Source organism: Pristiophorus japonicus, chromosome 17, assembly GCF_044704955.1.
Source record: "Pristiophorus japonicus isolate sPriJap1 chromosome 17, sPriJap1.hap1, whole genome shotgun sequence".
Classification (NCBI taxonomy): domain Eukaryota; kingdom Metazoa; phylum Chordata; class Chondrichthyes; family Pristiophoridae; genus Pristiophorus; species Pristiophorus japonicus.
Genome location: NC_091993.1, coordinates 31,855,226 through 31,872,050, shown reverse-complemented (window position 1 = coordinate 31,872,050; position 16,825 = coordinate 31,855,226). Strand labels below are relative to the sequence as shown.

Genomic DNA, 16,825 nt, shown 5'->3' with positions numbered 1-16,825 from the left:
TCCCACACACAACTATAAGGTAAATGAGCAGTTAATCTACAACACCTTGCGCTTATATAGCACCTTTAACATAGTAAAATGTCCCAAGGTGCTTCACAGGAGCCATTATTTGACCACGAGCCACAGAAGGAGATATTAGGACAGGTGATCAAAAGCTTGGTCAAAGATGGAGGTCTTAAGGGAGAAGAGAGAGGCAGAGAGGTTTAGGGAGGGAGTGCCAGAGCTTAGGGCGATGGAAATTGGGGATGTGCAGGAGGTCTATTTTGCTGCTATTGGTTGAGGGAAGAATGTTTCGAGAACTACAGACAAGTCCCGCACGACCTGTTCCTCAATTATTTGTGCAAGCTCTCATTTTCTTAACCAAATCATTCTCGTGCGAATTGTTTACGAAGGACAAAGTCGGCCAGCGGTACCTGCTCTCCCAATTGCAGCGACTTGCATCTTATTTCCTTCTGCCTGATTTTTTTCTCTCCTGTTCTCGTCAACTCTATTCTGAGCTAAATTCCCCGGTACCCCCTGGTATCGCCCTCACGTGGCCATTTGCCATGTAAGTGCTGGGTGTCGGCAGGCTGTCAGACCACGGGTAACCTCATAGACATGCTCAGTCCCTGGCTAACCCAACAGCAATGCATGCAGACTTCCAGCGGAGGTCAACGGACCATGATCAGCGCAGAGACAGTGTCCCCCTTGCTAACGTCACGCCAAGCTAGGAGCTTCCCTTGTGACCGTTAAACAAACACTACAAGACCCAGATATCCGTGACCTGCAATCAGACAATCATTACAGCACAGAAAAAGAATGTTTGTTTTATGCAGCAAGTTGCGATGTGGAACCCGCTGCCTGAAAGGGCGGTGGGAGCAGATTCAATAGTAACTTTCAAACAGGGAATTGGAGAAATAATTGAAGGGGAAACATTTACAGGGCTATGGGGAAAGGGAAGGGTTAGTGGGACTGATTGGATCGCTCTGTCACAGAGCCGGCACAAGCTCGATGGGCCAAATACCCGCCTCCTGTGCTGTAAGATTCTATTTTAGGGCAAACCTTTACCATCATAAGGCATTGGGAAGCCCTGCCTTAAATTACATTATTACTCATTTATTATTTAGTTTTAATAAAGGCCTTTATAAATGCAGAGACTATTTAATGCTCCACATTACCTCATGTTAGCAATCTCTCTCCGGACTCAAGTAGACAGGATCTTAAACTCCATCCCCATTAGCCATCTCACAGGACCATTTAGCTGCACTTAAGAGTTACTTTGGAAAGTGATAGAACGATGTGTGGGTCGTGGACAAGGGGATTTTGGGAACGGGTCCCATGGGGAAGTGTTATAATTGGGCACATGGTAGACAACATGGAGCTTTGAGATATTAGGGCCCAGTCGGGTCGCCATCTCTGGTTGGACACATTCCTGGAGGGTTCCTTACATGACCTCCCACCTCCAACCGTCCCTGCCCCCACTCTCCCATCATTGGCCGATTGGTTGCCGACAAGTCCATCTGAGCAGCCCATAGCCACTTGGAAAGCCATCAGAATCTTCATCACCCGATTGGATGATTCGGTCAAACAGCCTTGTTTGTTACCCATCTCCGATAACTAATCAACAAAAACCACACTGGGAGGGTGAAGTTGCCCTGCGGCCCAATTGGGGGCGATAACCTCCCTCAGGGTGGCAGAAATCCCGCCCCGGCCACTGAATTGGGCTTACCGTCCCTCAAAGGAAGTGGGGCGAAATCCCGCGCAATCTCGCACCCTCCACCTCCTTTAGAGGCGGTTCCAGCAGTCTAACGGCGGGAGTTGTGCAACGCTTCACGGACACCCCACATAGCGCTGACGTGCCTCAACTCCACCCCCCCTCCGCTTCAGATTCAACCCGCGTTGTTGTGGGGCTGGAGTCGCCCAGACCGGGTAAGGATGGCAGGATTCATTCCCTAATAGACATTGGTGAACCAGTTGGGTTTTTAAGACAATCCGACAGCTTCATGGTCTCTTTTACTGGCAACAAGTTTTCATTTCCAGATGTTTTTTTTTAAGAACAGATTCAAATTTTCAAAGGGCCGTGGTTGGGTTGGAAGTCAGGTTCTACCACTGGAGGATTAGCCCAGGTCTTGGGATTACTGGATCAGTAACATAACCCGCAATCTCATGCTGTGCCTAACCCGGACCATTTAGTAGCTTGGAAATTCCCCCCATTCTCCAGCATGGACATTCCTGCACTTTCATACAATCAACTCTGACAGCACAAGAGGAGGCCATTCGGCCCATCGTGCCTGTGCTGGCTCTGACAGAACGATCCGATCAGTCCCTCTCCCCCTGCCCTTTCCCCACACATTTCTCCCCTTCCAGTATTTATACAATCCCCTATTGCAAGTCACTATTGACTCTGCTCCCACCGCCCTTTCAGGCAGCGTGTTCCCGATCACAACAACTCACTGCATAAAAACATTCTCCTCATCTCCACCTGCCAATGACCTTAAATCTGTGTTCCCCGGTTACCGCCCCTCCTGCCAGAGGACACAGTGTCTCCCAACTTACTCTAGCAAACACCAAATGATGTTGAACACCTTGATTAAATCTCCCCTTTAACCTTCTTCGCTCTAAGGAGAACAATCTCAGTTTCTCCAGTCTCTTCACGTAACTACATAATAAGAAAAGACTCTCCTTGGTAAAGGAATAAAGTAATATTCCTGAGGCCTAACGCTACCATAGTAACCCTCGAGTAGGCTGGCCCTCCATGCTGGGCCCTTAACGGATGCCAATTAAAGAGGAGCGTGCAGTTTTCTCCAGGGAACATAAGAACATAAGAAATAGGAGCAGGAGTCGGCCATTTGGCTCCTTGAGCTTGCTCCACCATTCAATAACATCGTGGCTGATCTGATCATGGGCTCAGCTCCACTTCCCTGCCCGCTCCCCATAACCCTTTATTCCCTTATCGCTCAAAAATCTGTCTATCTCCACCTTAAATATATTCAATGACCCCAGCCTCCACAGCTCTCTGGGGCAGAGAATTCCACAGATTTACAACCCTCTGGAGAAGAAATTCCTCCTCAGCTCTGTCCTAAATGGGCGGTCCCTTATTCTGAGACTATGCCCCCTAGTTCTAGATTCCCCCACGAGGGGAAACATCCTCTCTGCATCTACCCTGAGCATACCCCTCAGAATCTTATACATTTCAATAAGATCACCTTTCATTCTTCTAAGCTCCAATGAGTACAGGCCCAGCCTGCTCAACCTTTCTTCATAAGACAACCCCTTCATCTCAGGAATCAACCCAGTGAACCTTCCATGCTGTAAATTCCATGTCATTCTATACTGATCACTCTTACCTCCAATGCAAGTATATGCCTCTTTAAATAAATTAATAGCCACATGAACTTTGATGGGAATTTCTATCCTGTTATCAACTTCAGTATGAACCCCACTTTGTGGGCAAGTGGCAAAGATATCTCTGCCTTACATACATTCAATGGCCCAGCCTCCACAGCTCTCTGGGGAAGAGAATTCCACAGATTTACTACCCTCTGAGAGAAGAAATTCCTCCTCATCTCCGTTCTAAACGTGCGACCCCTTATTCTGAGACTATGCCCCCTAGTTCTAGATTCCCCCACGAGGGGAAACATCCTCTCTGCATCTACCCTGTCCAGACCCCTCAGTATCTTACACGTTTGCACAATGGATCAGGAACGTGGTCTAAATGGGCGAGTCAAACATTCTCTCCCATGCGAAGTCTGCCCTATCAATGTCATTCAGTCACACACGTGTCCTCAGCAGTCTGCACCGCCAGCGTGGAGAGCGCGGAGACCAGTCATTCCGCCACCGCTGTTCGACTCCCTAAAGTGGTTCAATTCTGGCCTTACCCATGAATCGTTTCCCAACCACCCCTCCTTCCCAAAGTGATCTTCACCAGCACATTATCTCATTTAAATATATCCAGCGTTGCCATAGCATCCATTAGCATAATATTCCTTTTAACAGAAGAACCAAGTGCTCGCTCTTAAATTTCAGAACATCTTAATCTGCAAGCCCGTCTGCCTCAGCTGACGGCTGCCACACCGTCCCAACACGCCCACAGAGAGCCAGAATAGCAGCTCATTTGCCAAATAAGATGATAATTTATTAAGCTGGAAGACATCTGTCAGCAGTGCTCAGGCAAGGTGATGACTTGCAGCCTCTCTCTGTTCAGTAAGTAATGAGTTTTCGCTCCGATGGTAGTCCGCGACACCGACTCCCTCGCAGAGCGAGACACACACGCCTGTCCGCTTCGAATCGCTGGGTAATCGCAATGAATTATCCTCTTACGCTGAGCAGCACGCTGAGCTTATACCGGCCCAGAGATTGGTGGAAAGATCACAACAACAACAACTTGTATTTATATAGCGCCTTTAACATAGTGAAACATCCCAAAGCGCTTCACAGGAGCATTATAAGACAAACAATTTGACATCAAGCCACATAAGGAGAAATTAGCACAAGTGACCAAAAGCTTGGTCAAAGAGGTAGGTTTTAAGGAGCGTCTTGAAGGAGGAAAGAGAGGCGAAGAGGTTTAGGCAGGGAGTTCCAGAGCTTGGGGCCCAGGCAACAGAAGAAATGGTTGAGAGACTATAATCAGGAATGCTCAGGTGGGCAGAATTAGAGGAGCGCAGATATCTCGGGGGGGTTGTGGGGCTGGAGGAGATTACTGAGATGGGGAGAGACGAGGGCCATGGAGGGATTTGAAAGCAAGGATGAGAATTTTAAAATCAAGGCATTGCTTAATCAGGAGCCAATGTAGGTCGGTGAGCACAGGGGTGATGGGTGAGTGGGACTTGGTGCGAGTTAAGACACGGGCAGCCGTGTTTTGGATCACCTCTAGTTTATGTAGGGTAGAGTGTGGGAGGCCAGCCAGGAGTGTGTTGGAATGGTCTAATCTAGAGGTAACAAAGGCACGGATGAGGGTTCCAGCAGCGGATGAGCTGAGGCAGGGCGGAGACGGGCGATGTTATGGAGGGGGAAATAGGCGGTCTTAGTTATGCCGCGGAGGCTCATTTCAGGGTCGAAAATGACACCAAGGCTGCGAACCGTCTGGTTCAGTCTCGGACAGGAGTTGGGGAGAGGGACGGAGACGGTGGCTAGGGAACGCAGTTTGTGGCGGGGAGCCCATTGTTGGGGCCTTAGAAAAAACGCAGCAATTTGTAGCGAGGTTGAGACACGGCGTGATCCGAATTGGCTCAAATTATTGGGTGATTTCCACTGGCCAAACCGGGAAAATGGCCATCTGGCCGGTGGTCTCCAACCCTGTTGCCAGATTTACGCCAGTAATAGCAAATAAACTCACCAGCAATTGCTGTGGTCAGGAGCCTGTTAGCGGGGCATTTATGGTTCTGACACAGCCCCAAACCTCAACAATTGACACTGCGACATCGCATTCCTGCAGCTAGACAGTTGTTCCCAAAAGTTTTTAAAATTTAACATTTTGAAGTGTTTTTCTTACTCTCACTTGATCCAATCTTTCTTTCCCTCTCTTTATTTTTTTTTGTATCATTTCACCTGGTTTTCTTTCCCCGTCATTCCTTTCTCAATTCTTAATTCTCATTGGTTAAGGTTCCAGTCACTCACCCAGGTCCCGCTGGCCTCGCCGTGACATTATCAGTGCGCGCTCCAAGCATGTTACGCGCAAACCAGCCCCTCCCCCAACCAGCCCCTCCCCCTCACCAGCCCCTCCTCTCCGCTCAAATCCAGCCCTCCCCCTCAAACCAGCCCCTCCCCATCACCAGCCCCTCCTCCTAACCAGCCCCTCCCCTTCTGCTCAAACCAGCCCCTCCCCCTCAAACCAACCCCTCTCCCTCAAACCTCCCCCTCCCCGCGAACCAGCCCCTACCCCTCCCCTCGAACCAGTTCCTCTGCTAACCAGCCCCTCCCCTGCCCGCGAACCAGCACCTCCCCCTCCCCACGAACCTCCCCTCCCCCACCCATCGAACCTCCCCTATCTCCGAACCGCCCCTCCCCCACCCATCGAACCTCCCCTCCCCTCGAACCTTCCCCCCACCCATCGAACCTCCCCTTCCCCTCCCCTCTAACAAGCCCCTCCCTCACCCCTCTAACCAGCCCCTTCCCCCTTCCTTCTAACCAGCCCCTCCACATCCCATGAATTTCTCCTCCCCTTCCTCTTGAACCTCCCCTCCCCACCCCTCAAACCTCCCCATCTCACAAACCTCCCCTCCCCTCCCCTCAAACATTCTCTCCCCCACCCCTCAAACCTCCCCTCCCTACCCCTCAAACCTCCCCTCTCCATCCCTCAAACCCCTCCCCCTCCCCTCTAACCATCCCCTCTGCCACCCCCTTTAACCAGCCCCTCCCACCCCTCGAACCTCTCCTCCCCCTCCCCTCGAACCTCTCCTCCCCCTCCCCTCGAACCTCCCCTCCCCCTCCCCTTGAACCTCCCCTCCCCCACCCCTCGAACCTCCCCTCCCCCTCCCAGTGAACCTTCCGTCCCTCTCCCCTCGAACCTCCCCTCTAACCAGCCGCTCCTCCATTTCAACATTCAAGCAGTAATTTGCGTTGAAGAGAGCAGCAAATGTATTTCAAATTCCCTGCCTTGTGGTTCAATCTCTCCCTATTCATCCTTCAGCTTTGAACGATAAGTAGCTGCCACTTAAATCGTTTTTATTTTTAACTGTGCAAAGGCTCGAAAGCACAATGAAGTGGAACAAACGCCCTCTCCCTGCACTCTGACAATCCAAGGCTCCGAGATGACAATTTACTTATGTTTGGGACTCGTGGCTTTGAACTGATACCAATTCCTGTACATCTACGGTGCAGACTGGGTAAAGAGGCAAGTCCTGTATCCATCCTGCGAAGCCTTCCCACGGCAACCCAAGCAGTGTTTGAGCAGCAGATGGTGCGTCAATCCGCGGAGGGCTCAGTCAGCGGCCCCACTGATTGGTTCAATAATGGGTCAGTATTGTCTCCGCGAGATACACCGCAACAAGGGCCCTGGCCTTAGGGAGCAGCGCCCCATGGACAGCACACCCTGTTATAGCTCTGCTGGACACGGCCTACACAATGGGAATCACCAACAACCCGCGTTTATATAGCGCCATTAATGAAGTAAAACGCCCCAAGGCGCTTCACAGGAGCAATTATCAAACCAATAAATTTGACCCCGAGCCACAAAGGGAGATATTAGGGACAGGTGACCAAAAGCTGGGTCAAAGAGGGAGTTTTAAGGAGAGAGAGGCAGAGAGGTTTCGAGGGTGAATTCCAGAGTTAGGGCCCAGGCAGCTGAAGGCACAGCCACCGATGGTGGGGTTGAAGGAAGTCGGAGATGCTCAAGAGGCCAGAGTTGGAGGAGTGCGGAGATCTCGGGGGGGTTGTAGGGCTGGAGGAGGTTACAGAGATAGGGAGGGGCGAGACCATGGAGGGATTAATAGGGAGCGTTACTGAGGGGCATTACAGGGGACGATACTGAGGGAGGCAATACTGGGATGGGCGTTATTCGGGGGCATTATTGGGAGTGTTATGGGAACGTTACTGGGGGGTAATACTGGCAGGGATGATACTCGGGGGGGGGGTGGGGGGTGGTGATGCTGGGGGGGGGGGGTGATGCTGGGGGGTTGATGCTGGGGGAGGGGGCGTTACTGGGTGTGGGGGGGCAGTGCTGGTGGGGGGTGATACTGGTGGGGCGAGGGGCACAATGCTCGGGGGGGCGGGGATTGATGCCAGCCCAACTTTTATTTGTAAAATGTCCCAGACATCTGCTCTCACAGCTCCTGCAAACGGTGCTGACTTTGCAGAATGTGTGAATCCTTTGATTCCTTTAACCTGGTGAGAAAGATGACATTTGCCGCTGAAGCCCGGACTCTGCCAAACTCTGTCACTGCATTCATCAACAAGACATTGAGGCGTGTCAGGGACAGACTGGGTTTAAATGTCCTGTCCATGTTTCAAACATGATTCATGACGATGAGCTCACTGCCTCACACTAGTGGGCAACATTAAAAACTCCCCCCGTCATTATCAGGCTTTCTCTTTCATAACAAACTGCCTCACAAGTTACTCAGTGTCGGCCATGGCCCAGTGGGCAGCTCTCTCTCGCCTCTGAGTCAGAAGGTTGTGGGTTCAAGTTTCACTCCAGAGACTTCAGCACAAAAATCTAGGTTGTCACTCGCAGTGCAGTGCTGAAGGAGTGCTGCATTGTCGGAGGGGCAGTGCTGAGGGAGTGCTGCACTGTCGGAGGGGCAGCACTGAGGGAGCGCCGCAGTGTCGGAGGGGCAGTACTGAGGGAGCGCCGCACTGTCGGAGGGGCATTATTGAGGGAGCGCTGCACTGTCGGAGGGGCAATACTGAGGAAGTGCCGCACTGTCGGAGGGGCAGTACTGAGGGAGTGCTGCACTGTCGGAGGGGCAGTACTGAGGGAGCGCCGCACTGTCGGAGGGGCAGTACTGAGCGAGCGGCGCACTGTCAGAGAGGCAGTACTGAGGGAGCGCCGCAGTGTCGGAGGGGCAGTACTGAGGGAGCGCCGCAGTGTCGGAGGGGCAGTACTGAGGGAGCGCCGCACTGTCGGAGGGGCAGTACTGAGGGAGCGCCGCACTGTCGGAGGGGCAGTACTGAGGGAGAGCCGCACTGCCGGAGGAGCAGTACTGAGGGAGCACCGCACTGTCGGCGGGGCTGTCTTTCAGGTGAGATGTTAAGCCAAGACCTCGCAGTCCATGGTGGATGTAAAAGATCCCACGTCACGATTTGAGGAAGACAAGCAAGTTCCCGGTGTCCCGGCCGACATTTATCCCTCAACCAACATCACCAAAATGGATTCACGGGTCATTTATTAATTTGCTGTGGCATCTTGCTGTGCCCAAATTAGCCGCTGAGATTGTCTACAGAACAAGAGTGACAACGTGGCTGTAAAAGTGCAAACTCTTTATATAACTTTCTCTATTACGGCAGTCAGCCTTACTAAGTTTTTAAAATTCGTTCTCAGGATGTAGGCGTCACTGGCCAGGCCAGCATTTGTTCCACAGCCTGGCAACTTTACCCACCTCAAGTATTTATCTAATTCCCTTTTGAAAGTCACTATTGAATCTGCTCCCATCGCCCTTTCCCGCAGCGCGTTCCCGATCACAACAACTCACTGTGTAAAAAATATTCTCATCCCCGCACATCTTTTTTGCCAATTATGCTAAACCTGTGTCCTCTGGTTACTGACCCTTCAGCCCTGTTTACTCTATCAATACCTCTCAGGATTTAGGATGCCTCTGTTAAATCTCCCCTTCACCTTCTCTGGTCTAAGGAGAACAACCACAGCTTCTCCAGTTCATTAGCGTTCCATTAATGGGCGGGCAGTGACAGATGATGTGACCACGGCCTGTCCTCTGTGATTGTCCCTCAGCCTCACTATTCCTCAAGTCCTCGCCAACCTGCTCCACGGTCCAACTCCTCGGGGTCCCCACACCTCCCGCCCGAGCGCCATTCTCTCAGCGCCTGCCGCGAACATCAGTGAAGGTTTAGCGGCGGCGTTGACAGTTTGCGCAGCGCTCGCTAGCCCCGCCCACTGGGTGATGTCACCGCGTGTGCCACATCCCCGTTGCGCCCAGTGCTACTCCCGACAGGGAAAGTAATCGCTGCAGAGAGGATCCTGGGGCGATATCCGAAGAACCGACCAGGCAAGTGTTCCAATTGCACTTTATTTACAGTTACTGACCTTTCTGACCTCTAGAGGACTTTTGCGAACGTTTCTTCCATTTCCTTGCACTTTTTGCCTGATTCGCCTCACCTCCTCTTTAGGTGCAGCAACGCCTCGATTTCAAAATTCTCATCCTTGTTTTCAAATCCCTCCCTGGCCTTGCCCCTCCCTATCTCTGTAATCTCCTCCAGCCCCACAATCCCCCGAGATATCTGCGCTCCTCTAATTCTGCCCTCTTGTGCATCCCTGATTATAAACTCTCCACCATCGGTGGCCGTGCCTTCAGCTGCCTGGGCCCCAAGCTCTGGAACTCCCTCCCTAAACCTCTCCGCCTCTCTACCTCTCTTTGCTCCTTCAAGATGCTCCTTAAAACCTCCCTCTCTGCCCAAGCTTTTGGTCACCTGCTGTAATTTCTACTTATCTGGCTCAGTGTCAGATTTATTTATTTTGTCTTAAAACACTCCTGGGGACGTTTTACTACATTAAAGGTGCTTCACTCAGAGAGTTGTTAACCTGTGGAATTCCCTGCCGCAGAGAGTTGTTGATGCCAGTTCATTGGATATATTCAAGAGGGTGTTCGATATGGCCCTTATGGCTAAGGGGATCAAGGGATATGGAGAGAAAGCAGGAAAGGGGTACTGAGGGAATGATCAGCCATGATCTTATTGAATGGTGGTGCAGGCTCGAAGGGCCGAATGGCCTACTCCTGCACCTATTTTCTATGTTTCTATATGAGAATAAGTTGTTGTTGTTGTTGTTGCTAGGGATCGTGCGGCGGTACACCACTTCAGAGAGCAGCGCGTACTGTTGCAGGAGGGCGACGGCTGACTGCAGTGTGGGCAGGTACAGCAGGAGCGACGAGGTCGGGGCGAAAGAGCGGCGAGAGTTCATAGAGGGATGTGATCAGGGGCCCAGGAGAGGTGAGAGTTCGTGGCCAGACTAGGTCTGTGCAGCAGAGCAGGTCTCCAGTCGTCTTGGTTAACCCTTGCCACTGGACCAAGACCTAGCTCTGTCAAGCCCGTGTGGTGGCTGGTTTGCAACGGCCACCACATGTTAAAAAAATCCACGCACAGGCATCTTCCACCCTTCAGGATGTAGTCTGGGATCTGGAATATTCGGTTCTTCATTGAAACACCTGTGAACTCATCCCTTGTTGGCATGGAAGCAAGTCATCCTCGAAAAGAGGGAGCACCTATGAGGATCATGTTGCTAGGAGAGTAGCACTCCCGGGTTAGCGCCTGGAGAGGGGTGGGGAATGCTTCCTTCAGCTCTCCACTCCCCTCCTGGGGCGCTGAAAGCGAATATCCCGGTTGGAGGCGGTAGATATCTCCCGGCACTAAAGTTAGCGACCAGGCGGTATCACCACCTCAAACCGGGCTGTAACAAATTTCTAACCCTGAGTTTTGTCGAGTTGAATTTAAAGCCATTTCATGTTAAAGTGTGTTTCTGGAGGTTTCATCACGTGACCTCATACCTCCTGTAGTCCCGCCCCCACACTCCCGTCATTGGTCACCCAACCCGTCCATCCTCACGGGACCCCGCCTCCCAACCAATCGGAAAGAGGACAGACCCTTCGTTGCCCGATTGGATGATTCTTGACTTTCGGTCAAACAGCCTCTTTTCCATCTCCAATATTTTTAGAACCATTAAACGAAAGTGTTCAAAGAAAATGGAAAAAAGCACAGAGTTTATTTCAGCAACCCTGTGATATTTCTCCCGGGTTTTTGCTCGCACTGCGCCCCGGAAACCCGAGAGCAATCCAGGAGCTTTAGCAACATCTAATTTCACGAGGAACTTCCTGTTACTTTCCGGAAAAACTGGGAGCGGCCACAATTTTGTTTTCAAATAAATGAAGGTTTGTGGAAAACCCTGGATTGAGGAGGACCTGGGCAGTGGTTCGTCTTCTGTCCATCGTTTCCGAAATCTCAGCTTTATGCGTGAGAGATCGAAGTCTCCATTCCCACAAAGAAACGCATTCGGTCTTTGTTCCACTCGGACCAGCCTGTGCTCGCTCCATAAACTGCCCCCAGATTAGCACCAACAATCGTCCAGCTCACTCACACCAGCGGTAGTTATGTTGCCTTCTGTGAGAAGTGGGCACCGGAGGGACTGGAATGCATCATCACCCCCGGCAACCAAATTTTTATTTGATTTAAGTTTTGGTAAAAAGTTAATTTGTTTAATTGTCGGTTTTAGTGCCCCCCCCCCCCCCCGTTAATAAGGGGCACTTGATTTATGGATTTTACAAAAATAGTTGTAGAACTGTTGTATTGTGAGGCTTAGCCAGTCACATGATGTTCACAAGACTCAATAAAACCCCAGCCAGTTGGGTTCGGGGGATCCATGATGGGGCAGGTGGTTGTGAGCCTGGTGAATGAACCGGTAATGTGTAGTGTGATTGTTAAACCTTTTGTTAATAAGCCAACTAGTCCTTAATAGCAATGTGTTGCTATGGATTCTTAAGCAAAGAACCCGCGAAGCAAATATATGACACTGGGTTTACTGAGATTGGGGTTAAGCCGCAAAGTCAGTAGAAAAAGATTTTCTCTGTGTTTAATCCACACTGTGCCTCAGTTGGCAGTAATCGATGGTGAGCTTGGGCAATATAACAGCTCAAAATTGCTTCCTTCCCCAACACGGACCCCCACACTGCACCCTGACCAGAGTGAATCACTTACAGAGGGCGTCAATTTAACAAACGCTACGATTAAGCATTCAATGAGTTAAATTTCAAAAGATTATTGCACTCGAACAGTTACAACATCGATGCACCAACCCGTTGCACCGCAAAGTCTGTGAGGTGCTTTCGGCTCAGCTTGTTGCTGCTGTTCGAAAGAATTGACCCTGATTGAAGACTCCAATATGGGAATACCGGTACATTAACCTTTGCTGATTAAGCCTTTGTCAGTTGTGATGACAGAGCTTTACTGAGAAGCTACTGAGTCTACGCCAGTCATTGGGTTTTGACGGGAGGGGTGTGTGAGAGTAGTTCTGTAGCGTGGCGCGGTGGATCAACTCACCAAACCACACAGCACCCTGACACTGGCTCAAGGAGCCCAGCTTCTCACTCAGCGATTTCTCAGTTTCAGATGGTGAGTGCTGAGAGAGATGCCAAGTGGGGAGGGGGTGGGGGGGAGGCTGGGAACATCACCCAGAGAGAGAGAAAGGCAAATCAACTACCAGCCCTTCGCCCTTGGTAGCTCTAGAGCGACACTTAGCGAGGGTACGGATTACCCACAGGCACTTGCTGTCTGCCGGAGGTTCTAAAGAGATGGGGCTAAAATGGTGTATTAATAAACTTAACCACGTGTCAGCCGTGGCTCAGTGGGCAGCATTCTCGCCTCTGTGTCAGAAGGTTGCGGGTTCAAGTCCCACTCCAGAGACTTGAACACATAAATCTAGGCTGACCCTCCCAGTGCAGTGCTGAGGGAGTGCCGCACAGTCGGAGGGGAGTACTGAGGGAGCGCTGCACTGGCGGAGGGGCAGTATTGAGGGAGCGCCGCACTGTCGGAGGGGCAGTACTGAGGGAGTGCCGCACTGTTGGAGGGGCAGTACTGTGGGAGCGCTGCACTATCAGAGGGGCAGTGCTGAGGGAGTGCTGCACTGTCGGAGGGGCAGTATTGAGGGTGCGCCGCACTGGCGGAGGGGCAGTACTGAGGGAGCGCTGCACTGTTGGAGGGGCAGTACTGAGGGAGTGCTGCACTGTTGGAGGGGCAGTACTGAGGGAGCGCCGCACTGTCAGAGGTGCCGTCTTTCAGATGAGATGTTAAACCGAGAATCTCATATCAACTTAAAAAATCCCACGGCACTTTCTTTAAAAAAGTAATTGGTCAAAGGATTAGAGGAGAGTTGAGGAGAACTTTATTCACCCAGAGGGAGATGGGGGTCTGGAACTCACTGCCGAATGGCCTCCTTCTGTGCCATTAACTTCTATGATTCTATGATAATAAAAGCAAGCCACAGCATGTGTCCCTGCTTGGCAAAATATTGGCACAGAAAGCATACGTTTACAATTTGCCCAATGGTGCCATAAAATAAACGGCTCACACTTGTGAGGGAGTCACCTATATTTTTGGAGGCACTGTTTTATCAGCAGATCATCCAATTAATGAGTCACTACTGTGTTCATGCTTCACACACACCAATAGAGGCAACTCAGGGCTCCACTCACCCGCTTCGAAAGCCTCAAAGATTGCCACACGGAGCACCAGATTTTACGGCACCAGAGCGAAATATAAGACGACAATGGAACAATGTTATCAGACAACAATGGGCCAGATTTTGCTGAAGAAATAAGGGCGTTATGAATTCGCAAATCGTCCAGCGACTTGAGGCGAGGGAGAGATTCCCCGTGAATTGCGAATCGTCACGAGTTGCTGGACGATTTTCGCCACTCCGCCGTTAGCCTCGCGAACACCGGCACCTCGCCCTCAACCTCCCTGCGATTTGCTCATTAATTGTCACCGCAGAAAGGCAAGTCTAGTCATTAACGGCGTAAGTACCTTTTTAACGGCCTGATAATGGCCAATGACTGCCAATCAACCTCTCGCCCAGAAAGTGGACAATGAAAAGTGTGCAGTCTCATTCCTTCCCGTTGTGAATTGTTTTTGGAGACTTTTTTAAAGTCAAATTATTTTTTCTTACTTTTACTTTCTGTCTCTTTACTTTCTCTCTCTCTTAATCCAATCTTTCTTGCCCTCTCGTTATTTTTCTTCCTGTCCCTGATATTGAATTCACCCGATTTCCTTCTTGGTCCTGCCTCTGTTTTTCTCTCAATCCTTTAATCTCAGTGGTGGAGGAGATTCACTGATTGTACCATCATTCACCAAGGTACCACATGTCCCGTTGCCCTCTTTATTGGCTTGCACACGCAGAAACTTTGTGGGCAAAGCATTTTTATAAAACGTATCTGTGCACCGACAGGTCTAACTAACGGGGCATGCAGTGAGATACATCGCTCCAGCAGAACCTGGCCCAATATCATGACCATTCCCTTGGAAGACGCAGCCTGTTCGTCAGCCTTGCATGCAGTCAGTTTAGGAAGCGGTCTCGACGAGCATAGCAATCGCCTTTGTGCGTACAGGGGAGAACAGGCTGCCTCTTCGTGCGTGGGCTGGCTTCTCCGTAAAGTATCGCCTCTTCCACTTTTACTTTCCATTGCTCCTGAACAGTGGTGGTGACCTCATTGCAAAGGATTCGATAGGATCAACAGGGAGAAACTATTCCCTCTGGTGGGGGGAGGAATCCAGAACAAGGGGGCAGAACCTTAAAATTAGGGCCAGGCCGTTCAGGGGGGATGTCAGGAAGGACATCTTCACACAAAGGGCAGTGGGAATCTGGAACTCTCTCCCTCAAAACAGCTGTGGAGGCTGGGGGGTTCAAATGAAAATTTCAAAACTGAGCTTGATAGATTTTTGGTAGGCCAGGGTATTAAGGATTATGGAACCAATGCGGGTAGATGGAGTTAAGATACAGACCAGCTGTGATCTGATTGAATGGCGGAGCAGGCTCGAGGGGCTGAATGGCCTCCTCCTGCTTCCATTGGAGGACAGTGCAATGTTAGCGAGGACCCATTGTTCCAGCCATGAGAAAGAATCAGTACTGATAGCAGCACCGTTCCCCGTGGCAACTCCTCCACACATTGTGTTGTGAGCGTATAAAAGGGGAAGAGTTCCTGTGGGAAAAAGCCAGGGCACAAACAACAGTCTGGCAATGCTATACTATGGCCCAACAGCATCTCCCAGAACCTACCCTCTGCTTGTCAGGGTCCACAAACCTGATTCCGAAGTAGTCCTTTTCTAGCAGGTTCATGTGATGGCTGAGGAGATCTATGAGATAGTGGCCTTTAGCATCCCGCTGTAACAAAAAAGAACAAGTTTAATGAGTTTAATTCACATTGAATTTACTCAATCAGTCCCTTCATTTTTGAACATGCGGCAATTAACATAACAATCTAAGAATTAGGAGCAGGAATCGGCCATTCGGCCCCTCGAGCCTGCTCCGCCATTTAATGAGATCGTGGCTGATCTTCGACCTCAACTCCACTTTCCTGCGCTATCCCATGATTCCTTTTATATCCAAAAATCTTTGTCTTCAATATACTCAACGACTGAGCCTCCACAGCCCTCTGGGGTAGAGAATTCCAAAGATTCACCACCCTCTGAGTGAAGACATTTCTCCTCATCTCAGTCCTAAATGACCGATCCCTTATTCTGAGACTGTGACCCTGGTTCTAGACTCCCCAGCCCGGGGAAACATTCTCCCTGCATCTACCCTGTCAAACCCTGTAAGAATTTTGTATGTTTCAATGAGATTACCTCTCTTCTAAATTTTAGGGAGCATTCTATGCAATCTTTCAATTCTAATATTTTCACACCCAACACGACCTGGTTTGTGGGGGTGCTGGGCAGGAGGTATTTAACAATAGCGTCACTGTATCCGACAGGAAAGATACACAGAAGCAAAATACTGCGGATGCTGGAAATCTGAAATAAAAACAGAGAATGCTGGAAACACTCAGCGGGTCAGGCAGCGTCTGTGGAGAGAGAAACAGAGTTAATGTTTCGGGTCGGTGACCCTTGGTCAGAATTGGGAAACAGTTCAAGATGTCACAGGTTTTTAAGCAGGTGTTGGGGTGGGGAAAGGGGGGAGGGGGGAAAAGAACAAAAGGGAAGGTCTGTGATAGGGTGCGAGGCAGGAGAGATTCAATGACAAACGGGATGATGGTGCAAAGAACGAGGAGAGAGTAATTGGACAAGTTAAGACACAAAAGATGAGTCTACATAGGGTGTAAATGGGAATGGCAGAATCAGCGACAGCTGCAATGTGAAACAATAGGGGCAGAGATTATGGTGTGAAATTGTTGAACTCGATGTTGAGAGCAGAAGGCTGCAAAGGGCCCAATCGAAAGATGAGGTGCTGTTCCAGAGGTGCTTACGTTGAACAGTGTAGGAGACCGAGAACAAAGAGGTCAGAGGGAAGATATATTGCCTGCTTTATCCAACTTAATCGCTGAATAAGTCTACGAGAGAAACAGGCCTAAAATGTGAAGTCGGAATGTCATGGCGCAGTTGTGTATTGCTGGAAGTGACGGGACTTGAGAGGAACGGGCTGTACTGCTGGAGCTTTAGGATCCATTCCTCCCCTCCAACAGTAAAAACTGGACTA

The 16,825-nt window shown here is 50.4% G+C and overlaps 1 protein-coding gene across 1 annotated transcript in view; it reads right to left on the bottom strand.

Annotated features, from left to right (window-relative positions):
- Nucleotides 1–16,825, bottom strand: part of LOC139227653 (FERM domain-containing protein 5) — a 340,559-nt gene that overhangs the window by 170,950 nt on the left and 152,784 nt on the right. The window contains exon 2 of the mRNA XM_070858574.1: nucleotides 15,410–15,514. Coding sequence (XP_070714675.1) covers nucleotides 15,410–15,514 — 105 coding nt within the window. The remainder of the gene's footprint in view (nucleotides 1–15,409; nucleotides 15,515–16,825) is intronic.